Below are 27,418 nucleotides of genomic sequence, written 5' to 3' on the forward strand. Positions count from 1 at the left end.
ACAGTTATACCGGACAAGTGAGGTAGTGGAGCACCCTCAGGCCGTGTGGCGGCCCTCGGGAGCGGCGCAGCGCCATGCGCAGCACATTAAAAGTAAGTGTAGCCTACGTGGGTATTACTCTATGGATTTATCTGCCTTGATTGGTGGCCTTCAAGATCCATTTTTGCCATACAATTGCGGGCAGTGTGTGGAGCAGCTTAGTTAGATTCAGGTGAGTGAGTGAGTCGTTGGTTCAGCCGCCGCCTCGCCGCGCCTCCAGAACAGCTTCACCCGAGACCCTCCCTGAAGGTGAGCCAGTGCGGGGCGGCTGGTGTGTATGAGGTGTCTCTTGCAGTGTTACCGTCCTGGGTTCTAGTTGCATATCCTGCAACACAAGTTGGTGGAGTGTGCTTGTAAGTGGCGGCGGCCCCCTAAGAACTGCTTCGGTGTGCGGGACCGTGATGGCGGTGAAGAGGTGGTCAGTGATCCAGGTGAGCGCCACCTGCCCCGCCCGCAGACTTAGCTACCAATGCTAACACAACACCACATGGTTATCTATCCAGCAAAAGGCAGGGTAGGGGCATACGCTGTAGCTGCGCGTGACCTTGGTGCTCACCTCCATCACATTGGACCGTGAGCCCGTGGTGCGTAATAAACCTGAACTCGGAACACAGGACCAGAACGATATCGTACCTTTCCCAGGTTTCCCCAGGTACCCATTTATCGACCGAGAGGGAGGATGAGCAGCTGAATGAGTCATGCGCCGACTGCCCTTGGAGGGCGGGACTCGAACCCAGGCGCGCTGCAGATTGGTAGCTAGGCGTGCGAACCACTGTATCATGGAAGTACTTTGCCTACATGATCATAACTCCTTGACCACTTCTTATTTAAAGGTAAATGTAGGAAGTAGGAAATCAGGTGTTTGAATTTAAAAAGATGAAGTATTTATTAATCCTCTCAAGCAGCTCACCTTTTCCTCTCATAGTTCCTGCTTGAGCCCCTGAGGTTGTCTTCTTGGCACTGTGGCACATCTCATAGCTGTCCTTTGTATCTTTTCTGTTTTTTTTCTGTTTCTATAAATATTGATTCCGAATATGGATACACATTTTGTTACTGTCCTTAGAATGGTGTAATCATCTTCTGTGCCATCTCTTCCTCTGTGGATGCAAATGCTACTCTCTGGTTTGCTAAAAAATTATTCCATATTTCATCTCTTTTCATTAACATGACCATGTAGTGTCATTATTCTGTAGATGATTTCCCCAATTTTCTTTTTCCTGGTAGAAATGTCTTGTCAAATCCAATTAAATCTCTTACTTTCAGAAAATGAAGCGATTTGCAAAGAAGAGGAAGTTGGAGCAGAGTAAAGGAGAGAGTCATGGAGGGAGAGCAAAGGTAATTGTTTTGTGGAGCATTGGTAGCACCTAATGGCAGTATCCGTAACTACTTCCTGGGTTGGATTCGTCAAACCGTTTATTAGACCTCTCATTGGTGAGTCTTCTGTAACTGTCCACTACGAATGCTCCTTGTGTTTAGGTGGCTCTCGAGGGCAATGAATGAACTGACAACAGTATTTTCATTCTAGTCTGGCTTATGTGTCTACAGGTGAAGGGTTCTGCTGAGAGTGCCAAATGTACAGTTTCATCAGGAACACTCAGCAAGGGCTACGGGAGGCTGGTCTGGGGCAAGATTCTGGGGAGCCGCACCTGGCCGGGTAAGTGTCTCGGGGTCTGTTTATGAAGACTGTTTGGTCTGACTTGGAGAATGAATTATGTGACTGTTTTTTACATAAATGAAGTAAGTGTTGAACAGTTTTGGTTATTGCTTATGAAATTATTGGTAACTGAATGGAGGGTAACGTTCTGAGTGACCTGGGTTTCTCCTCAGGCATCACCGTCCATCACAATGAGTGTGGGATGCGGCCGCTGCTGGCAGACGGTGTGTGGGTTTTCTGGTTTGGGGACAACAGGGTGTCTCAGGTACAGATGCATAGAAAATATATATAGGCCTATTCTTTTATAATATGCATCCATAGAGGAATAATTATGCAGCTGTGTTTCAATATTTATCCAGCATGCCACTCTCAAGGACTGAAATTATTACATATTTGTTTATAGAGTACAGTAGAATGTTGATTTAATGCAAAGTTTATTGATTTGACGTAAATAGTTTTAAGTAAGGAGTATATACATTACTGACTATATGAATATTTTTCGATTTAGTATGAATCAAATTTGCCCTGTGATGAGAAGACACTTTCTCACAGTTGCATAAAAGAAACTACAGAGGATATTGATGGGGCTTGTTTTTTTGCACAGGTTCCCCCGAGTAAAATGTTGCCCTTCAAGGAGAATTTCAAAATTTATTACTCCCAGACCAACAACCCAACGTTTGAAAAAGGAGTCATCGATTGCATCAAGGTATGCACACAGTGAACTTTATGATTTCTTACAATATCATGCCCTTGTATTTTGTGTTTGTCATAACTATTTCATATATATACCTAATCTCATACACTCCAAGATGTACTTTGTATGTCCTGGGTTACTGGGACGTTGGGGGTTCACAGTACAAAAGAAATTCAATTTTTATCGCAAAATCCAATACTAGCAGCTAAATTTGGTGCTGTATGAAGCCTGGGATAAAATCTATGTGCACTGACAGCACTGTGGGATGGAAGGACTTAAATATTGTGCACACATTAAAATATATCTTAGAAAACATGACTGTGTCCTAGGGGCTACAACAAGGGCACATCCTTCCAGTGCCTTCCAAACCATATTTCCTTTCACATGTTCGTGCCTTCCCCACCATCACCACCCGTCCAGTCAGTCACTTGTTTGCTCCACCTTTTAATCTGGCCTCTCCTCCGCTGCAGGAACTTAGGCATCAATCAAAATTACCTCAGGATGAGTCGAGAGAAGGCTTGATGCAGTGGGCACGTGCAGGGTTTCCAGGAGCAGCAGATGATGAGGCCATCCTTTCAGGTAGGGGAGCTTGGGGTATTGAGGTTTCAAAATAATTACCAAGTAGGTGAGTAAAGCCAGATGTAGAATAACTTTGGGTGCACAGGGTGTGTATGAAATAGAGTATTTACAGTATGTGGTGAATGTAACCTTGCTGGAGCACTCAGTGTTGTATTGGTGAAATCATTCTGAAGTATTGTAAAAGCAAGCACCCTGGATGAGAGAAAGAAATAGGTTAACTCAGACCTTTGAGGGTTGGCATTCTACTAAGTTTTCCTATTGTATTTGTCCTTAACTTTTGTTTTAATAGAAGTGCATCTCAGATTAACTTCATAAAGAATTTTAAAACTATGCACTGCACCTTTCCATTTGGTACGTGAACCTATGTTTGCTGTGCAGGCCATCCACCTTCCCCGAGGGTTGAGAAGCTTCTGAGTCGCATCAAGAAGACTCGACACAAGCTCAGGGACCACTCGGGCAGCTCAAGTGATAATTTCTTCCCAACATCCTCATCATCATCACCTGATTCAGACTCTTCGGAGGCAGATGAGCGGCAAAACTGGAAACCTAAAGGTGGGTAAACAGTGTAAGAAATCGGTTCACTTAGTATTGAAATATTTTCCAGTTGATAATCAATTCTTTTATTAAATTGACAAGTCTTTGATTAGATTGACATATGATTTTTTGACAAGGAGCCAAGATGTTATTTTAGTGCCTGTTGTACATTTATTTACCAAGATGACATGCACAGGTAAGTTTAAGAATACATTCATTACACATTGTCAAGTGTCATTGGACGATCTTTTTCTGAAGTGCATTGATGTTTAAAATATTCTGTGCCCTGATGGCTTCCAGATATTATTTCCTTAGTGACATGATGTCTTGTTGGCCATAATGTAGAAGAGAAAAGGGAGATTCCAGAAAATTGCACATCTGGTCAAAAAATTGTTTCTTTGCCCACTACCTCATAAGTACGATCATTTCATATTTGAGTGAAGCTAATTCAGGGTTGTTGCATAATAAGAATTATGATGCAAAGATTACAATTCAGACTAAATTCTTTTCAGCTTCTCTTTTGAAGTCAGCTCGTAATGGAGAATGTGACATAGAGGAGCTGTGCATTGCATGTTCTCGTACTGATTGTAAAGTTGCGGGTCCACACCCTATTTTTACGGGCGGTGTCTGTGAGAACTGCAAGGTACTGTTCACACATGGCTCTTAGCATGTGCTTTGCATATGAGCATGAATGTATTATTTCATCTTAAGGCAGTAGAGCATCTTAACAGTGCATGTTGGACAAAGAAAAATAATTAAGTGGCACAGTTTGCAGCACCCACCATACATTTTGTGCTGCTAAAGCTGTCATCTCAGTATTTTGAAATGCAGTTGCTGTATGTGGCAGGTGATTTAGAGACCTGGCTGTACGACGCTACGATTGGTTGTGTTTTCACACTCCATAAAAGAGACTCGTGTGGAAGAGGTCCCAAGGAATCTCCTTGACGTGTGACTGACCACAGGAATTGATTCTAGAGTTTGCTCTGGCCATAACATTGGCTCAGAGAATCTATTCTGATGCTTTAGTATGTGATTTTTGGATGTATGTGGCCTTCTCTTAGTTTAATTATGGATTATATAGAAAATTGAGCTTTATCCTTAGACTGCTTTTGCTTTTATCTATTGGCTGCGTTTTGCAGAATTTTGCTTTTAATTCATGGTCCTCTTTTAGGATCCTCATGTAGCATAGGCCAATGTGACCATAGTAGCCTCTGAAAGACTGTCTCAACACACCTCCTTTCAGACGACACATTACCCTTGGTGTGTCTGGACTCAGTGTGTCTGTGGTGAAAGGGTTTATGTGCCGAGCTTTAAATCCATCAGCTTCAGCCCAAGTAGTCTTGTGCATGTCATTGCCATTCTGCCTTCTGCACTCAAGCATCATCACACAAAGGTAGTTTTTAGTTACCAAAAAGTATTTCAAGACTTTTTCTGTGATATACAACATGCTTACTTGCTTTCATGATTTGGATAATGCATTTTACAAATTTTCCTGTAAACATTGAGTTGTCCCATGAAGATCAACTTTGCATTAAAGTAGGGCACTGATTCTCTTATAGTGAGTAACTGATTTTTGCATACCAAAAATATACATTTCTGAATTTGATGTTAAAGTTCTAATTGAAATTTTTTTGACAGATTGAAGTGGAAGATAATATCAAGGCTATGGAGACTGGTGGCTCAGATGTAAGTACCAAGACTATTATGGAGATGTTCAATATGTAATTATGTGAGTGTAGAAACAGTATGGGTCAAGTAACAGTAGCATAGTAGGACCTCGGATGGATAGGGTATGATAGGATAGATCTTGCAAGGTACTTTTAACATATGGAAATGTGTATTAATTTCCAGTTTTATGCATTGCTCCATGGCACCTCTAAATATGTTAATGTTTTTGCCAGGTGTGCTGTGTGGTGTGTGCCAGCCCGGGGAAAATGCTGTTGTGTGATTCTCCGGAGTGTGAAAGGTAATGCCATACACTGGAAGCTAAATATGTCCCAATGGAAATGTGAAGAGAAAGTGTGTGTTTTAATGTTTGTTTTACAGCATTTATTAGTTGTGTGACATGAAAAAAAGTGAAGATTGTTGTCAAGAGCTCTTAGAAAACAATTAAAGGAAAAATATAATGGGGACAAGTCTTTGTACAGAAATAGAAAACAATTGAAGGGAAAATAAAATGGGGACAAGTCTTTGTACAGAAATAGAAAACAATTGAAGGAAAAATAAAATGGGGACAAGTCTTTGTACAGAAATTAACTGTGAAATAGAAAAGTATTGTAATCTAAGGAAAGTCAGTATTGTTTACCATCTTCAGAGAGTATTGCACCGGCTGTGTGGAGCTGCTTGTGGCACCCTCAGCAGTGGGCCTCATAGAGAGAACCAGCCCCTGGTACTGTTTCCTGTGCCAGCCCTTCAGCCCCGCCACCCACAGCCTGCTCAAGCCAAGGCCGGAATGGAGAGACAAGGCAAGGAAGGTGTTGTCACGCATAATCATGGATGCGATTACCTTTCTATAAGTTGTAGATATGCTGACAGAAAAGTGCTTCAGCCTATGCTTTATTGGTGCCTCTAATCCATAGCTTGGGTGCTGTATGGTTTGTATCAGGAAGTGTATGAAATAGTTGTAGATGGAACATAAGATTCAATTATATTTTGTACTTACATTCTGTTCCGTTATGTTTTCTGTCAGAAGAAGTGTGTGAACCAGTGCATGGAAGCAATTGGGTATTTTGAAAGATGTTTGGTGTTTGAATTACTCTGCAGCCAGTGTCATTGCTTCTAGTTTAGTTCCAATGAAGTTTTCCAGCTTCTTGAGCCTTCAGAATTACCAATTCCTTAACATGAAATGGCAACATGTTAATGAAAGACTGTGACTCAAAATTTCATTGATATATACTTTTTTAGATTCCGGCAAACTGCAGCGCTTCGTGGGTGAGCGAGTTTGAAGAAAATGACACACCCGATCCTTCTACATTCCCCAAAAGACCCTTGCGAGTCCTCTCTCTCTTCGATGGGATTGGCACAGGTAAGTTTTTAGCACTAAAAGTGGAAGTAAGACACTACCAATAGCCCCTAGAATTTCAGTGATATACAGATCAGGTCATCAAGGTATAGATGAGTATTTATGGCCAAGTTTGGGCAATTTCTAGAGCCTTTTTCTCATAAGCCTGGAAGATTCTTGATGTGATGATTTTAACCTGGTAGCAGTGACGGGCCAAATTTGTGCCATGATTTAAATCCCCCAAAATAGATGATACATAATCTGATCACAAATGCTTTGATATATATTATGAAATGGTTTGTGTGAGGGGTGATTTTTTCTTATTTTTCTCGCTTTCATCTTCGAGTTCTTTGCATTGCTCAACAGGACTGGTGGCGCTCGACAAGCTTGGCCTGGAGGTTGGCGCCTATTACTGTTCAGAAATTGATGAGGCAGCAAGGACTGTTGTGAGCCTGAACTTTGGAACAAGAGTCACATTCCTCGGTGGAGTTGAAAAACTAACCAGAAAAGAGGTACGTTTGATACCTTATTTGTTTCTACATAAAACTATTTAAACCGAACAATTGTTTAATATTTATTGTTGTCATGACTTACCACTCTGTCTCTGTAGGTAATGGAGTCGCCAAGTGTGATCTGATTTGACAGTGGTTATGTTGTAGTGTATATACTAGGAATTCTTGCATTGAATTTTAACACTGATTCCCACATTTTCTGATTGGTGTGTAGCTGGAAGAGTTGTGCCCCATTGACCTTCTCATTGGAGGGTCTCCTTGCAATGATCTCAGTTACGTGAACCCAAAGAGGAAGGGTCTGTTCGGTGAGTTAGTATGATTGTTGCAGTTACCCATAGCAAAAATGTGCAAATATAAATTCCAAAAGTTTGCTTATTAAACATTTTAGATCAGTTATATTGTGTTAAAGATTTTGTTGAGTGGAAGAACAGAGGCATTGAAGGCAAAACATCATAGAATCACTCTTACGCTTGATTGACTGCCAGTGATATGTGGAAAGTGTTGGGTGGTTATATAAATGTAAGTCATATGGTTTCTAATATGTAATCAGTTTCCATAACTTTTTTCAGATTGCTCTGGATCAGGATTTCTCTTCTTCTACTTCTATAAAATTCTCAGAAACATTCAGTGCTTAAACAAGGACACTCACCTCTTCTGGATGTTTGAGAACGTCAGGAACATGCCGCATTTCATGAAGGCTCAAATAAGCTTGTATGGATGCTTGTCTGGGATATAAAAGAAGTGCTGGTTTTCTTGTTAATATAAATTATCAGATTTCCAAAATTTGACACTAAACAGTCATGAATTCTCTGAGAACATTAACCAGTATTGCAGCCATTAATAATACAAATCATATTCTACAGATTCTTGGAAAAGCAACCTGCAGTGATTGATGCTAAATACTTTTCTCCCCAAAGTCGTCCGCGCTGCTTCTGGGGCAACATTCCAGGTGGGTCTGCTCCTACTTTAACCCCTTCACTCCGGCGACGCCGACGGCGTCACAGTATGGAAAGGGTTAATCCTCTTCCATTTCCTCTTAATCCTCTTCTAAACCTCTTAAGAGGAAATGGAAGAGGATTAAGAGGAATTTAGAGGAGGATTGAGAGGTTTAGAAGAGGATTAATCCTCTTGACCCTTTCCATACTGTGTCACGGATGGAAAGGGTTAAGTGGTGTGACTGGGGACCATGGCCCTGCATCTCTATAGCTCTGTAATTCTGGCCACAGCAAGTTTTTGTGCTCTATAATCTTATCATTATTGGTAAAAGTATTTTGGGTTTAAAAGTATCATCTGTACAACAAGTATTAATGAGGAAACTATCAATATGCAGCATTTTTTATTATTTTTTTACCATTCAGTTTAGTGAGTCAATTCCTGCTCCTTTTATATATTGCCATTATAATTGCTGTTACATACACACACACACACACACACACCCCTTGAAAAAAATATAGACAAATAAATGTAAATACTTAGAGCCTTCAGTACCGACAGGCTAATTAAACAATTGCTCTGTATGCAGACTGCGTAAATAAGTGAGGTGCATTTACATAGTAAAGAGCTTATGTAAAAGATACTTTATTATAAATCTACATGTCCCATAAATACACTGGGAATATTAAAGTAAATCTGAAACAGAAGACACTTACCTAAAATAAAGTTAGATGATACCTACACTTCCATGGTACTGTAGCTCATACTTCCTACCGTAACTGAGGTGTCCCGTGCTAGAAAGTGGTCGCTAGCCCGGCCAAAGCCCAATTTTGTTGGAATCACTATTTTCATTTTTGTTCTACAGCTTGGCACTGGATGGAGCCATCTCAGTGCATTGTAAATAGGACAGACACGAAGATAAGTGGTGTGACTAAGTTAGGCAGAGGTACACGCTTGTCTGGTGGTGCTTCCAGTACACGGAAGTGGCAGTGTCTTGTCTGGCTCTGACCAAGCACAAACGTTAAGAGTACCAATAGCATGCCACTGTACCTCGGGTGAACCACATCAACTGGTACTGTTCCTATCCAATTATGGCATGTCATGAAGATTGAGGTGCTTCCGTGATCTCCAGTCATTTAGCCATATTTTGTTTGCCATCATGCACCATTTCACCAGAACATTCAGAGCTGGCCCTTTCTGTATTATGCTTGACAAAGGAATTGGGGGACTTTGATGGGAGGTAGAACCCACTATGAGGGATTTGCTCTTAGTAGCATTAACCCCTTGTCTTGAGCTCCAGCTTTCATCTCATCCAATCTTGCATAGTCCTAGACTCTTCTTTCCTCTACCTCTCACTCCTTCCCCAATGCCTTATGAACACCAACACAACACTCCTCTTCAAATAACATTGCCATCTTTACTGCCTGTTGTTAGGAAATTCTAGGTACAATTCAGAGGTAGTTACCAAAAGGGCAGCGCTTTCACTGAGGCTGTCTCTCTGCTTTTTGTCACCTGCTAAGAGTGAATGTGTGAATGATAAGGCAATTCTCCTCTAGAAAATAGTGATACAAACATTGGGAAATTGTGATCAATAGTTTATTTAAGTGCAAACAACCTTAACCTATTGCTGATCAACTAGTTATTATGGTGCAAACTTTTGTAACTGATTGATTGGTGGTAGGGGTTTTGGGTTATTAAAGTGTAAAACATTTCTTATTGTTAATTTTCAAATTTAAAGTGCACACATTTAGACATTTAAAATCATCAATCAAATTGTCACTATGAATTCTAGACTAGCAAGTCTTTTATGATTATAATTATTAAATAATTTAACTTGCAACAAACTTGTTCTGCCTCTAAACCCAGGTAATATAATGGTTGTTTGAACTTCAATAACTTTTTAGCGAGTTGCTTAGCTATCCTTATGCACAGCATGCAACTCTTGAACAATTTTGCACTTTCCTTAATTTATTTTTGGACTGAACTGCCTTCTTGCATGGGATGCCTCACTTGTCTTCATCTATTCAGCTTCCATTACTGAAGTCAAGGGGAATGCTACAAATATCAAGCTACCTAATCTACAAAATAATGAGGGTCACTTGGACTGTACGACTAGTCAGATGTCACATCAAACTCTGCCTGGTACAAAGACTGGAAAAAAAAGATAAATTGTGCCATTCTCTAATAACAATCAACTGCACACATTACATGCTCTGACAATTTTCCGCTTCCTAAAAACATCAATTTCTCGAGGTGTAATAGCCGCCATTGCCTCCACTACCTCCCTCGACAGTTCTCCACTTCAAGCGCAAACCTTGATTACTGTTCCTGTTGTAGCTATTGGGATCCATTGTGTTGTAGCCGTAGTTGTCGGCACAGTGACTGCCGTATCCTCCTGAACTACCGTAGTTGTTGGGCCTGCTGTAATCGTCATTGTAGCCCCCCTGAGACCTTAAGTCACTATAATTCCCCCTACTGTTGTAGTTTTGGTTGTAGCCTCCGCCAGCTCCTGAGTACTGATTGTTCCTTGAGTTGTTGGGATAACTTGGTGGCTGGTTCATCATTGGAAGGTTGATTGGTGGCTCCCCGAGGAGGCTCTTGCCACCTCCGCCGCCGCCGCCACCACCACCACCACCACCACCACCGCCGTGCCTCCAATGGCTATCCCTCGAGTCGGGTGGCGGTGGCCCAAATGGGCCGTGCTGCCCTCGACCCCAACCCGGGCCTCCCCCTTGGTCATAGGGACCAGGGGCATCCCCAAAGTCGTCATGAAATCCTGGCATTTCAGGTCCTGGTCCTAATAGGCCTCCGCCCCTACCTGATCCTGGCCTTAAAGGAGGTCCTTGACCCGGCATTCTAGGACCCATGTGAGGTCCCCCAGGACCCATGTGAGGTCCTCTGGGACCCATGGGAGGCCCCCTAGGAGGACCCATGTGAGGTCCTAGAGGTCCCATGTGGTGTCCTGGAGGCCCCATGTGGGGTCCTGGGGGTCCCATGTGGGGTCCTGGGGGGCCCATAGGAGGCCCCATAGGTCCCTCATCATCAAACCCTGGGCCCATGAAGCCTGGCCTTAGTGGGACTGGTGGGGTGGGAAGAAGGCCAGGACCTGCCCCAAGGAGGCCCTGTCCTCCCCGTGCCCCCTTCAGGAGTGGCACGTTTTGGCTGTATGGCCCGCCGCCCTGCAGGTCTGGCAGGAGGTGGCCCAGACCCCGTGGACCAGGGCCATCGTGCCGTGACCTGGGCATGTTGCGGTTGAAACCAATAGCCGGACGGTAATTCTTGGACTGTTCCTGCTTGCGGACACGAGGAATGTCTTTGGACTTGTTCAGCTTCCTGTCTGGGGGAGAAAGAGTAATGACAATGAAAAGAGTAAATTATAATAATAATAATAATACAAATAAAAATACAAAACCTCCCCAAGCTCATGCCCATTGCAGTTTGTTTGTAATCTTAAAAGTGCGCATCATATATGCTTTAACCTCTTTGCCCCAGGGTTATATTTATAGGCATGGTACTGGATCTGGGATGATCGTGACCGGTAGATTCGAATGTTAAAAATGTCGAGACTGCAGGTAGTCGTTGAATTATGACACCTGTGAGGACGGGAGTGCTGCTGCTCTACCCATGGCAGAGTATTTGAAATATCGACTCGTTACTAGTATTGTTGGCCTGGTCGTAAGGCACATACGACATAACTCAAGGACTACCTGTAGATACATCATCTGGATGGTGCACTGGAGCCAGAAATGTGTCATTATACATCACCAGATTGAAGGGGTTCAACTCAACTTGTAGAACTATTGAAGCAAGAGATGTGTTTACTTTAAACATCTCTTTACAACAGTTTGTATTCCTGAGAAACATCTGGCTAAGCAAATTTTTGTTGTGCAGCAAAGCAAATCCATTAGAACATTATGAGTTCTTAACAACTAAACCCCACACAAAACAATTTTTAAAAGCTTCAGAAAAGTTTCTGGTGTTGCAGGTTTTCTAGGCATGCCACTCTCCCACTCTTATTTGACTTGCTGCATACTCATGTAAAGTTAACAACCACTCATAAAACCTCCCGTCCATCATCCTCTCAGGGATGTACAAACCTGTCCCTCCACAACATGAGTGCCACCACAAACTGAGTCAGTACATAAATAAGGTAAGTAAAACCATTCTGCTAAGGTTTAAAGTGCATATACATTCAAAATAATTCCCCTTACTGTCCGGCGGAGGAAATAGAATTAATGAGGAACCCTAACGGGACTCATGCTTGTAACTCTTTAAGAAAGTATCCATTTATTGAATATCTACAATGGTGTGCTAGATGACTTCATTAGTAGTTTTAAAAGTATGCTCTCTTTATTAATCTCAAGTAACTATTTTTAAAGCCCCCGCTAACTCAAGTGCCAACACATGGATGGATATGTTTGGTAACCTAGTATTCACAGAGGAACCTGTAACATACCCATTCAGAATTCACTGTTCTCTCAGGTATTACGTAAGCATCACTGACCTTGTAATGCACAATAATCTGGTGCTACATATGAACTTTACCCCTACTTTTATTTCTTGGCAGATACCTGAACGAAAGGCCGTGGTGGGGAAAATAAACTGCATAACAACAAACCCGGCCTCTCTACGAATGGGAAATGGAGAAGAGTGGCCAGTGCAGATGAATGACCACGGAGATGTTCCATGGGTGACAGAGATTGAAAAGGTATCATGAAATAATATATGAACAATATATTCTGAAGATGCTAACAGTCAAAATTAGCATAGTAATATCATTCATTATTCCTGCTTTCAACTACATTTTACTGATGTGATAATGTTCATATTGACCAGCCAAAGCATATGATGTGGGGCTTTTTTCTTAGCTAAGTTAACAATAGTTTCATTATTTTGCATAACCTTGTTAGTTAGCAAATGAATCATGTGGCACCCTTGGCCGTAATTAATAAGAGCAGGAACTACAATAAATTCCTTGCAGATCTTTGGGTTGCCCTCACACTACACTGACACTGGCAATTTGACCCTAAGAGACAGACAGTGTCTCCTAGGACGGGCGTGGAGTGTTCCAGTAATTTGCTACATATTTAAGTCTCTTGGCGAGTACTTCCCTTGCAAAAAAGAAGTCTCTAAAACAGCAGAAATGAAGAGTGTGGGGCAAACAACGAGTCAAGAAACAGAGACTCAAGGAATGGGAAAAACATTGAGCCATGAACTGAAGGAGGATGATGCTTTAGTTAAAGGAGCAAATTGGAAGGATGATCTGGTTACACTGCAGCCAGCGGGGAATGAGGAAGAGGAGACATCTTTGGTACAAAAAGGCAGTGCTGAAGCAAGAAAGAAGACCGATATAAATTTAGCCGAAATAGAGGCATCATTACAGCCAGAGAGTGATGGAGATGTGATGGCTTAGACACAAGCAAAGAAAGATTGAGGTTTCATACAAGCAGAGAATGATGGGAAAAATACAAGGGCCTTAGTAAAATGAGTGGTGAAGCAGTAATGAAAGCTCTGAAACTACAAATGGAGTAATGAAAGCTCAAAACAAATGGACTAATAGAACAGACCGTAAATGCTCAGATGCACCATCCTTAGTATTAATTTACAGATAGCTATGCATTTGTGGAAAATAACAAGTAACTTTAGTGGTTATTTAATACATGACTGGAGTTTACAAATTTAAAGTGAACAGCTACATCTACTAAGCAACCATTGTCAAGTGCTAGAGTCAACTTGAGAGTCATTGAGTTACTGAGTGCAAACTTACCAGAATGAAGTTCAAGTCTATAATTGAAGAATGGACCCTCTCTAATGAGTAGAGTTTGTAATAAACCATAAAACTAATGTTTTCTTTTCAAGGAAAAATTAAATTAAGTATAGCAAAGTTATATGCTTATAAACTTTAAACAGTTGAGATGAAAAGCTATTAAAAAGTAACCTATTTTATGAAGTGAATATTATAACTTTAATGCAAGTGTTATATTTAATTACAATAAATTGGTAAAATAACATGACCGTTGTCATCTCTAAACCACGGCTGTATTCTTTACATTGGCTTTGTAGCAGGAAAAGACTATCATAAGTAACATCATTAGTGAGCTTCGACCACCCTACAATGCTGTGGCTCCATCACTGCCACACTGGCCAAATTAAAGACTGGTGTTAGAGATGCACTGATGCACTGACTATATTTCTTAGAAATTAAAATCAATTTAGAGCATGCCATTAGTGATGTACGTAAAGGATTTTGGGAAAACGTGTCAGCTGCCAACTTGATTCAGGATATGAAGAGTGGAAAAGCACCAAACCAAAGGCAAGTACAGCATAACATACCAGCCCTCTTATAGGTGATTTAAGATCTCACCCCCCCCCCCCCCCTCAGCAAAGTAATGCAAATCACATAGTTCTGCAACCTCTCAGTCTTGAGCCAAGCACCATACCCCCAGAGTCAGAGCTGTGCAATAAGTGTAGTCTGCTGTGTTTGACACAGTATAAGGAGACAGATGATGGGGGAATACAGAGGAGGGTGAGTGAGTTGTTGAGGGGAGCATGGGGGTATGAGTCATGGCACCACACCTACAGGAGGGAATGGAGAGAAGGTTCAGGAGTTCACAGGACATTGAGATACAATGGTGATAAAGGCAGCAACAAGAATGGTAGGCTGCAAAAGCAAACAGGAAATGAGGAAACCTTCCTAGACATGCCTATTTTATATGCCCATGTCTGTGCTTGTGTACTATTTACTTGCAGTGTTTAAGAATCCTAACTGGGTGCTGCATGACATGCTTACTTGTATCTTGGTTAGTGTCCCTTCGATGTATGGCTGTAGTAGACATCTAGAGACTTGTATTTCCTGACCTGAAAAATGAGAGGCAATTAAGAGGCAAGAATTTTTCATTCTAAATTTCTTTTTAAAAGGTTTGAGCTTCTGGTGAAGGCAGAGGTATGAATGCAGGAAGGTTAATTTGTAAAGAGAATGTCTATGTGATATAAGAGGGCATGGGGTGGCAGGGAGACCACTGGTAGGATGGATTAATGGGACTCACGGATGATGCATGAGGGAGTTAAGAGGTGAGGTGTGAAAGTTAAGAATCTAAGATGAAGAATATGAGCAGGGGAATATGGAGACTTCAAATCAGCCACATTGTTGGTACAGCTATGTCTAAAATATCTGGTGAAAGTTCTAAATGAACATTTATATATATTGAATTAAATTATAAAAAAGACGCTTGCATTTAATGGTAGATCTAAAGTGTACCTAAACTGAATTTTTAATCTTGGGTACTCAAGGAACAGCTTCACTAGCCACAGAGCAATGCAAGTTTGTCACATATGCTGTCTCTCTCTCACACACACACACGCACACACAGGCAGGAATAACATGGATACAAGAGATGACGGAAGACTGTGATGGAGACAGCTATAAAGAATGATGACCTTTGAGAAAAAATTGGGCTAAATTTTCATTAAAGGTCACTCACAGATGTTTTTTTTTTTCTAAGACATATTCTGATTTGTCTTCTTAAAGAGTCGGTTAAGTAATTACAAAGTCAAAATGATTAACATAAAATGAATCAAGCAGATGTAAACCTTCCCCTCTCTACATCTGTCAGGTCACTGGAGAATGAATGCTTTGAAATGTAAAGTTTCCAAATATGGGTGCTGACCAGGGTTAATGGTCTGCTTATCAAACAATTATCAGCTCATTTAGTTGGCAGGTCTGACTGCTGGTCATCATCAAAGATCGAAATATGTCAATCAATCCGTCAAAGTCAATCAAATGCGGTTCACATGTATCATTTCTTGACCAATAGCAAGCCAAATGATGTTTAAGAGAACATACTGGCTCATCACAACTTGGGTGCGGCTCTCCAAATCCCAGAGTGATGCAGCATCTTGAAAAATCACAATCTAACCTTATTTGATCTTACGCAAACTAACCTAACTTGGATAATGACCTAGAAACACCTATCATCCAAAAATAGTATTGTGGCCAAGCCAAACACCCGCGTCTGACCTGCAGCATTGTCACACAGCGGCTTGGGTAAAAACGGCCATGTACAACATGTTAAATTAAACTAATTAATGGCACTATACAGAAGGCATCACAGGATGCTGGTAAACATTGTAAAGGTCAGAATATTTGAACTTTGAGTGACCTTTAGGAAAACAATACCAAGATTAATGACAACCACCAGAGTAGGTGGGGTGTAATTCTGGATACCTACTCTCAAAACTTGGTAAAATTCCAGAAGTATCTCAAACTGGCAAAGAAAACTATTTTTCTGGTAAGTTGTGATACATTTAGAAGTAATCAACTGTTTCTCTCACAAATCACTTTTTATTACAATTTTCTCGCCTCACCATTCTCAAAATTGGGAATTCCATAAAACAAATGTAACAAATCAATAGCAAGCACTTCAATATTCACCAGAAATGTTTCATCCTCACCATATGCTGAAATGAGAGAAAAAAAAAGCACTCAAGCCCTCGCAAGCCCATAAGGATGGAAGACTGTGTCTCCGCCATGATTGAGCCACTGTCTTGACCATTGATACCCAAGGGAAACACAACAGAGCAGCAAGAGGCATATCACACGTAATTATCATAAACAAACCTAACAAACCTGTGGCACTGCCAAAATGCAATAAACAGAAATAAATCCCTCAATATATTCCTCCCCAAGCCATATTCTAAGTAATTAATATATCACGAAGAGTGATTTGCGACACAAAGCACTGCGGCAGTGTCTCATACATGCAGAAAGGTATCCCTCACAGAAACATGGGTGTACTTCAGGAGAAATACCCTCCAGACATACAAGTCATCACGGTGGCTTGAGTAAACTCGTAAATACTGCCATGCACGACACATCATCCCTGTTTTATAGTTATTCCTTTAATTTGAATTAGCGAGGGTACTGTACACAGCGAGCATCACCAGGTACTTGTAAGTAAACATTGTAAAGGTCAGAATATTTGAACTTTGTGACTGACCTTTAGTGAAACCTAGTCCCTTGATAGAGAGTCCCAGCATCGGCAGCCCTGTGTATAAGGCTACTGAGCGCCATTATTGGCCCTTCGAGCACCGCGCCGACTTCAAAGCACAGTGTCTTGCGGGTCATTTTTTCTTATTTTTGAGGTGGTGCCTAGCCTTCGGCTATAGCAACATCCCACAGAGGGGATACAAAGTGTATAATTTAACTGCAAGGCAGCTGAGAAGACAGAGGTGTGCTAACAGTCAGTCGTCTTTGGAGGAAACCATCGGTTATGACAGCAAGACACACACACTGCCATTGTGTGTGTCTTGCTGTCATAACCACCCTCCCTTTGTAGTGTGTATGGAAATCATTGAGAGAGAGGCACAGCTACAAGGACTGAAACAATTGTTCACCTCAGGTCCAGACATCGAAGCTGATGAGGGAAGCTGTGGCCCTTATGGCCAAAATTATTAGATGTGATCTCTCCCACAGGGCTCTAGCTGTTATTACAGACTCACAATGGATATTTCACACTCATCAAGGCCACAGTCTAATAGACTGGACGTGTTACAAGAGTTTAGATGAACAAAAGCTAGCTTTTGGTGAGCCATACCTGTCTTGGTAAAACTCTAGAATCACATCCAACTCACTCTAAAAGTTTACACATTATTTGATTAGATTGTATTTGCTGATCATTACTCTGGTAACCGTTTCCATTATTATTACTTGTTCCTGAGATTTTAAAATGTGGGGAAATATTACTATTTCAGCAGTGATAGGTTAGATTACTATTTGCTCATGTGAAAGGTCTTCGGTTAGAAACTCCTCTAGGTTGGGTTATAAGTCCATCTTTATTTAATTGTCTTATGTATACGGTTGCACAGTCTTCATTTTCAAGGGTACCAATGTCATTATAATATATTGAAGACATTTTCCTACAGTATTCTCTAAACCTAGCTATTTTGACCCTCAAGCAAAATGAAACACGTTTACATGGCCTTAGTGTATTTTACTATTATTTTTTTATTCAACAATAAGTATTTAAATTAAATTAAATGTTATTGAAATATAATCATTGATGCCTTATCTTCACAATACCTTGGAATTGCACAGAACATTTATTGCAGCAACTATATCCTAGTGTGTGTGAGTGTGTGTGTGTGTTAACAATAAAGAGAGCAGCACGGTGAGTAATGGAATCAGGGCCCCCTCCAACCCCAGATAATTAGTTTACACTAATTTTCTCTCCATATGCTAAAGTTTACTGCAAGCAGGTAATGGAAAGGAAGCAAAGTGCCTCTGCACTGATGGAGCCTTGGTAGTGTGTGAGCCACGTGGCCCATGACAAGTACATCAAGGCTCATGACGTTCAGGAGGCAGTGTCCCTCCCTGCAGGCAAGGGTCAGGCGATGAAGGGATATGTACCTAGGTAACAGAAAGACTTCCCCAACTACTGCCGATAACATTTTACAGCAATAAGTATTATTAAATCCATCCATCACAGCAGCAACACTCAAAGAGAAGCACCCAGAGTTGTGTGAAGTCTCTCAGTACCCTCTGAGCGCTGCTGCCTCTCAAGGTTGCCAGCAGCCCACCCACCTTGACGCGCATATATCACAGGCTTCGTGGGTTACTGAGTGCCTATACTGAGACAGTGGCTGATCATAAGGCTAATAATAATCTCCTGTCCTTTCTTACGGCACATTCCAATGGCTGTTGACCAAATTATGGTAAAGTATAAGGGCGTAATGGTGGGTTGGCGATACCTGTTGATGTAGACACAAACTGTCTCATTTATTTTTCCAGAGATCGCTGGGTGCTGGCTCCCTGCTGGCTGTTAGATGGTGTGCAGGTCTGACGCAAGTGTGTTCAGTTTCAGTGGATGACCCGTACGGCTGTGAAACAGAAATACAAAAGAGAGCGTGTGCTAGCGTTTGAAAAGTGTGGCGAAAACAGGGCCAATAATGGCGTCCAAAACTTGGGTTGTTGGGACTCTCTCTATCAAGGGACTCTAGTGAAACCACCACAGCCAGTGACAACCCCCGGAGTGAGTCGGGTGTGATTCTTGATATTTACCCTCAAGCCTCTGCACCGAACCCTGCCCCTGACACCACTAGGCCTGCAGGACGGCCACGCCTCAATACACCCTACACTCGGCCCCCCAGCCTGCTCCTGACGCCCTGGGACGCCCCCGAGGCCTCCAGGCCGGCCAGTGCCAGCAGGGGCGGGGGTGGCGGCCCCGAGCCCTGGCGGGGAAGTAAGGCCTGCGGGGTGGACCTGAGGGCCGGGGGCCGGCACGGCGGGGAAAATAATACCCCCTGGAGCCCGGGCCGTGCCCTCCCGCCCCTGGCCGGCCCTCGACGGCGGCGTGAGGCACGGCGCGGCGCCCTGGGCAGCGGCGGCGTGGCTTCCCCAGCCCTCCGAGGGCCGCCCCGCTGCTGCCGGGCCCCAGACCCGCCACACCCGCCCCCAAGGCCAGGCTGCTGCGGCGGTGCTCACCTGGGCGCGTGCTGGGCCCCGTGGGGGGTGCGGGAACCGCTTCCTGAGGGTGTGCGGCAGGGGACGCGCTGCTGCTCCCCACCTGTTTGATGGCTGCCGGGCCCCGCGCTGATGATGACGATGGCCGCCCTTCACAACGGGGCTACCGTTATTTACCGTTGTTCCGCCCACGCCAGCCCGTTGAACCTCGACGTCCTGCAAATTACTTCAATATTTTGTTATTCTGGTGCTGCAGAATGAAGGGTCTCCGTTCCCTTGGTGGTGGTGGTGTCCCTCGAGGCCACGTGCCGCGCGGGTGACGTCACGGCGGGTATTTATTCCCGGCACGGCCACGGCACACGCTGCCGGCGCCGCCAGGGTGGACCGCAGGCAGCGGTGCCGCGGAACTTTTGCTTTTTATTGCTCCATGTCAGCAGTACTGGCCTGCCTGGTGGCAGGAAGCCGACCAAACATGGCTAAAGATAACCCGCAGCCCGCGCGGCGCCGCGGCCGTGCACGGGGCGCCGCGCTGCCTCCGGTGACCTGCAGCTGCACGGGGACATGCATGCCCTGGGGCAGCTGTAAAGCTTCACAAGGCTGCTGCTGTAAACTCAAAATATTGCACCGGTGTTGAGAAACTTCTTCCAGTACTAAGATACAGCGAAGAGCAAAATACCCTTTGATGAACTTTCATATATGGTTTTCATTTTCTTCTCATAACACCCTGCTATCAAGCGTTTCATTATTGGAGGTGGCCACAGGCGTCTATTTCTACAGGGTGTGTGACCATGTGGATGAACAGGCAAGCAGTCCTGGGGCCTCAAGGAAGGGAGGCGGGGGACTTTCATGGAAAAGGTTACATAACATTTTGAAGCATGCATAGCCTCTCTCTCTCTCTCTCTCTCTCTCTCTCTCTCTCTCTCTCTCTATATATATATATATATAAAACATTTGCTTCTCATAAAACCCCCATCCACGTGCTGCATCTGTTTCCTTGGCAATAACAATAATACAATGTGTCCAAAAATGGAAAGGTGAAGTAATAACCGTACAACCACAGCAGCTACTTATTGGTAGAACTCACATTATTAATCCAAAGCAGCAATTTGCTGCTGTCCCAATCCAGATTTTAATTTTTTGCAGGAAACGCTAATATATGCAGAATTTACTCTATACATCATTCAGGATATATATACGCCGGAGGGATTTACAAGAAAGATAAAAGGTTGTTTAACACTGTATTAGATAATAGTTGCTTTCACAATCTCCAAGAGACAGCAACTGATTAGTATTTTATTTTTATATTAGTTGTCATTCTCGTTCTGACTGTTAGCTGCAGATACCTTTACAGTTTTAAGAGTTTATTGTAATAGCCACATTTACTTTTGAATCAGGCCTACTGAAATGTCGTTTGAATACTGCCAACAATACTGAATAATTAGTATACATTTTCTGTAAAAAAATAATATAAAATATGTGAAATAAATTCTCAAGTGCCACAGCTACACAGATACTTGATTCTCAGAACACTTAATGAGCTGTCCACTGATGAAGTCCCAACAGTCTGTCCCATCAGCCCGGGCCACCAGCTGTGACAAGTGGCCTTGACCTCAATGCAGCTCAGCAGCCTGTATGACTGAAAAAGCCTTGCACATCACAACCTTCATCAGCTTACACTGCATGACATAAACAGCTGCTAAGCATTGAAATTAATGTCATTATTTAAGCCTGAGTCACACAAGCAAGACGGTCAAGACTCTTGATCAAATAAATTGATTGGGTGAAGGATAGCTGCTCATTCAGCATTCATTATTAAATATTTTGTAAGTTATGGCAACCTGAAAAGTTAAATTTAAGCAAAATGCTCCCACCCCCTATACAATGTAACTATTTATAACTTCATGGTGCTGCAGCTTTTGTAGATGGCCCTAACATTACATGTACTCCTTGTATATTTTTCTCATGGGGCATGTCATTGTTACAGCACTTTTTGGGGCTCCATGCTCAAAACCATCCTACTTTTAGTTCATCCATAATTTTGCTGTGCTTTGCCACTTGTAATTTATTAAATTAATTGTGACCATTCCCCAAGGGAGCTAACCAGCACCAAGTACATGGATTGCAATCACAGACACAAAACTAATTAACAAGTTCATATATATGAAACAACTTTTTGGTCATTTGGCTGCACTATATGGTACTTGAATGTCAAGGAAATGTCATGAACAATATCACAGCCTAGGTATTACTGATTTTGTTTCCATTTCTACTGTTGTGCTTGGCAGCAGAATAATGACAATAATAATACTAATAATTACAATCAGGAACCCTAATGATCTTGCCTCCCAAAGTAGTAAGAGAAGTTTAAGAGATTGAGTGATAGTCTTCAACAATGTTTTGGGCAAGACTTAAACTTGTTGTGATGCAGCAGCTACATCCATTTTAGTCACCTTTTTCACAGCCCAATGAAGAACATGCTGCCATTTGACAAGTTTTAAGGTGAAAATGGTTGACAGGTTCCATTTTCTAACCTTACATCATGGGCCTCAACCCTTTCCAAATCCAATTTCCAAAATCCATGATGCAGACATCGGCATTACAGTATGGAAAGGGTCAAGAGGAAATGGAAGAGGATTAATCCTCTTCTAAACCTCTCAATCCTCCTCTAAATTCCTTTTAATCCTCTTCCATTTCCTCCTAAGAGGTTTAGAAGAGGATTAAGAGGAAATGGAAAAGGATTAAGAGATTTAGAAGAGGACTAACCCTTTCTATACGGTAACACGTCGGACGCTAACGTTGGTGTCGCCGGAGTGAAGGGGTTAAGGGCTACCCCACTCTTTGCTGCTGTAACAACACACACTGGAATAAGGAGACATGCTTCTTTATCCCCACAACTCAGGGACAATAACAATAGACAAATCATTAATTACCCTTCTGCCTGTAGCCAAGATGGGAAAATAATGATAAAATGATAACAATAATCATGATAATAATGATGCAATGGTTACCAGCAAGAGCTTATTCTTCATGAACATCATACAAGATTTTTCAGTATGTATTCACAAAACAGTGGCAGCTTCATCAGGCATATAATTCCTGACAGCAAGTGTGTGTGTGTGTGGCATGGCTATGGCAGGGCCAGTGGTTCCACCTTCTCGGCTAAATACAAACTGATAGTAAGAATGGACTATTAAGGTGCCATTTAATCACCATACCTCAGCACCAAACATTTAAATATATCTTAAAAGAAATCTGAATAAACCCAATAAAATAGTTTTAACAAAACTTGTTGACAACAATTAAACCAAATGTGTAGACATTATGACAAGTGATGAAAGGTGGTGAAGGAAACACGGGCTAGGGAACAAGTGTTTTCTCGTTCACTCGTTCACTTGTTCCCTAGCCCGTGTTTCCTTCACCACCTTTCATTAATTATACCAAAGTTTGATTACACTTTTATCTAAATTTTGATATTTAAAAGCCAGTGTATGATATTAAATGAGCTATACATTCTCAGGTACTAGACCAATTCTATCTCTATGCTACTGCCCAATGAATGATCTTTACTGTCACAAATTTTAGTCACGACTTTTTTATATCTTGCTTTGCCTCAGGTGAGGGGTCACGGGACACACATTCTAAAAACTGTGGTAAGGAAAATGATAGTTTGCATTCACAGTACATGCAAACTTGTAGGAAAACTTCAATAATAATATACCAACAACTCCTGTACAGTACCCGTGGGTGCTGTGATGACAGTAATACTAATTCAGTGTGGATATTTAAAGTATTCATAGTAAGATAAGTATGAACCACGGGTCAGGCTATGCTAAACTGAACCCCCCCAGGTAACCTAACCCACAGATGCTGCAAGAGAGATTAAAGCTTTACAAAAAGGAATGTTGTTGAGACACAAGGGAAAATAGCTGGCCACAAACGTACATTTGCAAACCTCTCAACAAAGATAACAACACGCAACATCTACTCATCCTTACGTGAGTCCTTGAACTTCACAATCCCAAACTTTGCCTCTTGGGAGCAAATTAGTATGACACCCATCAAAGAGAGAGAGAGCATGGCTGCCTTTTTTGAGGGGTCAGGAGTGATACACTAATGAATTCAGAACAGAAACTATTGGAAAATGTTCATTCGCCTTCGGAAGAGACAAAGGCCACCCTTCCTACCCTCATGGAACAAATGCTATACTATCCAATAAGCCTGGCTAAGAAAACCTAATCATAATAACTTCAGCACTCATTCTCGATGCTCTTAGCACCTTTATCACTGCCTTGGGTATGAGATTTACTCAGCGAGTCTTTACTTTGTGACACTTTTGAACCATTGCCATTGTTTTGATCATAATAATTACTGTAAGGGGTTGGTGCAGATTGATTTATTGAGTCTGTTTTTCAATAACGTCAAGATTAGACGAAAGGTTAAGGTACATTGTGCTAACGGCTGTAGTATCAGTCTTCCCCATTCCCTTTCCATCCCCATCCCCATACACGGGTCTGGGGTAAACATAAGCTGCCCCGTACCCTTCTTGTCCCTGCAACAAATATGCAGGTCAGACAAGGCCAATCTGCATGTCATAATAATGTTGGCAGCACTTTCAAACCAATGATTACAGAAAACGAGATAAATAATGCATTTTTCACGCACCATTGTATTCACATACATTATATATCATAAAATAAAACATTAGCGTAGTTGATCTACAGGTAAATAACAAATAATGTGGGCAAGTTAATTTATGAGACAGGTTGGTGTCCATGACTGGTCACACACACTAGCTGCCTGCACTGGGGTTGCCAAGTCGTGTCATTTATGGCATTTTTGTCTTAAATCAAGGTGGTCGCCAAGAAATGCCCTTTTTATGGTATATGTTAAGTATTGCCATAATAATGCCATATTTAGTCATCAATCTGCCATCTTTTGCCATTCTTGGGGACAATTATAAAGGAATCTTCAGGAATAACTGTATGTTTACAATCAATGGAAACACCACAATTATAAAGGAATCTTCAGGAATAACTGTATGTTTACAATCAATGGAAACACCAGTCTTTACAAACTAAAAAAAAAAATATATTAACTTCAGCAAAGTTTGCAATGTAATATCAGTCATACAAATATTCTGATACTTTTCAATATATTTTCTTTTATAATAACAAATAGAACACTATTTATTCATGAAATATAGGAAGGGGAAGCTGAAGATGTCCTGCCTCGCACCCCGCGGAGTCAACACTTTTTCAACCCAATCCACTCTCTCTCGAGGTAGCGTTAATCGATCCCAACCCCCCGGGGACGCTTAAAACTGTGGTTTGCAGCCAAGGGAAAGGGAAGGGAAGGGAACGGGAATGGGGGAGATTAATACTACGGCCGTAAGTACCTACAGAACTAACTGAAAGGTCACTTCCTTATTTCCACCTTACTCAAGCTTTATTTCCTCCCTTGACATGCACATATATATTATATATCACAAAAATAAATATAAATATAAAGCACTTGTGAATACTAGAACAATTAGGTGTACAAATTATTCAACACTAAGGGTTAATCTTTTATACACAATTGTTATCATTTGTAAACTTGATATTAACACTGAAGCGAAGATGTAGAAACAAGTCTTAGGTCAGTGTTACCAATTAGAGTTTGCTTAGAGCACAATTATCATCACTACCCAATCTAGCTGGTCAAATTCATAATGGTACTTCACTGGTTTAAAGACGGTTGTCACATCAAGTATGTAGGTTCGCATTTTCTACAAAGCCTCACTTCATTAGACTTTAATTTATCAGACATCATCTTTGTAAGCAGAATCACTTGGTAGTGGATATAATTTATGACACAAGTGACTAAAGTAATTTAAGTAAATTAGTGAATATGAAAGAATGAAAAACACTGCATCTATTAAGAAAGAGATAGTTTGGTTCAATCCATAAGTAACTGACACAAAATTTTACCATTACACATGCACTTCATGTATGTTACTGCATGACATATGCTGCTTATATGTATGTACAGAAAAGGAATAAACAATTAATCATTATGCAAAATCCACGGTCTGTAAGAAATGATGTCAGGAACAACTGAAATGATAGTAGTCAGGTCAGTAATGGTCAGTGAGCAGCTGCCTCATGTCACACAAAGGTTCTCTGCTGTGCTTAGGGAACCTGTGGCACTGAACACTGCCGCCTGTCACAATTCACTGCTTGTGATGTCATTTTACAGCGGCATTACTTCAGTACAGTCCTGTGCTGAGTTATAGCTAAAAGCTACTTTTTTAATGGAGTGTTCATGAATGCATTCATGAATACCTTTAAGATGTATCCATATTTGCATTCAAATTCACAGTATTTCTCTGTATTTATATTCTTAGAAATGTGAGGTATTCTTATTTGCATCTGAATACTGAACTCTTGTATTCACTGGGAGGAGAGTAGCTAGTACTTACATTTTGAAAATGCAGGTAATGGGGCACCTCATTCAACTTCTAAGAAGGCTCTAATAAAAAGGAGGAAGCTAATTAAAGTGGATAGGTTTTGAAGTAAGAGAAATGAGGACAGTTGGCTGCGACAAAATGGGCTTAAGGCTTGAGAGATAAAGTTGTTCTGTTATAAGAAAAAAGAGCCTGTTAAGAAATGAGTAAAGGAGACAAAAGTGTTACCAGGAAAGAAAGAAAAAATATTATATCACCTATGGGATAAAAAATGCTCAATAAAAGATGATATAGCTATAAAGTACTAAGGCAGCACTTCAGAGCAACTGATAAATAAATTCCTTTGCCAAGTAAAGCTGTCTGCTGAAACTTTATTCAAGTGTCAAGATTTATATGATTAGTTAAAATGTGGGGCAATGCAGGATTAAATTAATCTTGTAACAATACAAACAGGAAAAAGCAAATAGGTAAGAATGAATGAATGCACACACACACACACAGACACACACAACACAGAGGTATCAAAATATGTAGGAAAGAGACGAGGGAGTGCACGATGTTACTGTGAAAATGGAGACTTCAAAAGCTGTCTTGTCACCATAAGTTATGGCTGTTAACAGTTACTCAAGCTTCTGTAAGTGGGAACACACTTTGTGAAATGCTGGACAGAGCATTCAAATGGCTCATTCAGGGAATTTAAATAATTGATTAAGAGAGGTGATTTATCTTCAGGGTGAAATGAACAAAGAGTGTGCCTGATCTTGGTTTAGGTATTGCTGGAAGTCGTACTCTGGCTCACAGCTCAAAGAGGCTAAATTAAGTTACCGTGTGCTTTAGCTTGCTTGAGGCTGAATAGCTCTTAACAGTTATTTACATAAGGAGGGAAATGATTATTAAAAGTCTCCCATTCAGACCAACACTATTCCAGACTACAAACAGACTGGACAAGTGAAGCAATGCACAGGATAATTCCAATGCTAAAGGAAACAAAATATTGGAAACAGAGAATATCTACATTCACTAGAGACAGTGTAGTGAGGTTTGACAGCATGTCCAAGCCGTACTAAATCTTCTGAATTTGGTTTCATAGTTGACCTGTGATTCAGTACATGGCGCGCTGCAAGCAGCAGGTGAGGCTCACCCTAGTTGAGTGACGGGGTGAAGCTGGACCATTGCACGTCCAAATTTGGCCATTTGGTTGCAAGGCAAGTTAGGAACTCACAATTACTTGAGGTAAACCCAACATGACTTTCTTGCAAGGTGACACGCCCTTCTGCATACTGAATCTGAAAAGAGAAGAACTATATGAAAGTGGGAGAGCTTGATAGTGACATTTTTATTATAAGAACTGAACTTGCTTCCTGTGTGGCATGTGTGACTCTATCCCATAGAAGTGCCTTTCTTGATAAGGTTGGGAATTTTTCTTCATGGCATATTTTTTGGCACACCATTTCCTGAGATGCATCTGTGCTGAAGATGTAATTTCACATTACTATTTTTTGTCAGGTTTTATGAGGACACAGCCCTACCATGCATCAACATTGGTTCTCTGGGCTTTACACTAGGCCT

The 27,418-nt window shown here is 41.6% G+C and overlaps 2 protein-coding genes across 8 annotated transcripts in view; one reads left to right on the plus strand and one right to left on the minus strand.

Moving 5' to 3' along the window:
• On the plus strand, positions 1 to 14,728 carry LOC126996927 (DNA (cytosine-5)-methyltransferase 3A-like). 3 transcript variants are annotated; one of them, XM_050857865.1, is made up of 20 exons: positions 1 to 470; positions 1,303 to 1,374; positions 1,585 to 1,693; positions 1,867 to 1,958; positions 2,298 to 2,399; positions 2,858 to 2,966; positions 3,345 to 3,518; positions 4,013 to 4,143; positions 4,744 to 4,893; positions 5,139 to 5,186; positions 5,402 to 5,466; positions 5,815 to 5,965; positions 6,405 to 6,525; positions 6,868 to 7,013; positions 7,228 to 7,318; positions 7,583 to 7,724; positions 7,877 to 7,962; positions 12,032 to 12,096; positions 12,514 to 12,654; positions 12,928 to 14,728. In XM_050857865.1, exons 1-20 carry the CDS (start codon positions 441 to 443, stop codon positions 13,357 to 13,359), a joined length of 2,457 nt encoding a protein of 818 aa, XP_050713822.1. In that variant the 5' UTR covers positions 1 to 440; the 3' UTR covers positions 13,360 to 14,728. The 3 variants fall into 3 exon arrangements, with proteins under 3 accessions (XP_050713822.1, XP_050713821.1, XP_050713823.1); XM_050857864.1 differs by lacking the exon at positions 1 to 470 and adding an exon at positions 490 to 872; XM_050857866.1 differs by lacking the exons at positions 1 to 470; positions 4,744 to 4,893 and adding an exon at positions 490 to 872.
• The window catches only part of LOC126996928 (ubiquitin carboxyl-terminal hydrolase MINDY-3 homolog), a 24,426-nt gene continuing 5,340 nt past the window's right edge, over positions 8,333 to 27,418 (minus strand). The window contains exons 10-13 of one of the 5 annotated variants that reach the window (XM_050857868.1): positions 26,991 to 27,135; positions 19,426 to 22,263; positions 14,737 to 14,804; positions 8,333 to 11,283 (exon numbers count right to left, since the gene is read on the minus strand). In XM_050857868.1, the coding sequence (XP_050713825.1) occupies positions 26,992 to 27,135 (144 nt within the window). In that variant the 3' untranslated portion in view covers positions 8,333 to 11,283; positions 14,737 to 14,804; positions 19,426 to 22,263; position 26,991. Of the gene's footprint in view, positions 11,284 to 14,736; positions 14,805 to 19,425; positions 27,136 to 27,418 lie in introns of all 5 variants that reach the window. The other 4 variants (XM_050857870.1, XM_050857867.1, XM_050857871.1 and 1 more) reach the window with 4 other exon arrangements.

Source organism: Eriocheir sinensis, chromosome 11, assembly GCF_024679095.1.
Source record: "Eriocheir sinensis breed Jianghai 21 chromosome 11, ASM2467909v1, whole genome shotgun sequence".
Lineage (NCBI taxonomy): Eukaryota > Metazoa > Arthropoda > Malacostraca > Decapoda > Varunidae > Eriocheir > Eriocheir sinensis.

Coding starts and splice junctions, on each gene's coding strand:
- LOC126996927 (XM_050857864.1), top strand. CDS start 738: ATGCGCCGACTGCCCTTGGAGGGCGGGACTCGAACCCAGGCGCGCTGC. Junction 5,187..5,401: donor TGGAGACTGGTGGCTCAGAT/GTAAGTACCAAG, acceptor TGTTTTTGCCAG/GTGTGCTGTGTGGTGTGTGC. Junction 6,526..6,867: donor CTTCGATGGGATTGGCACAG/GTAAGTTTTTAG, acceptor ATTGCTCAACAG/GACTGGTGGCGCTCGACAAG.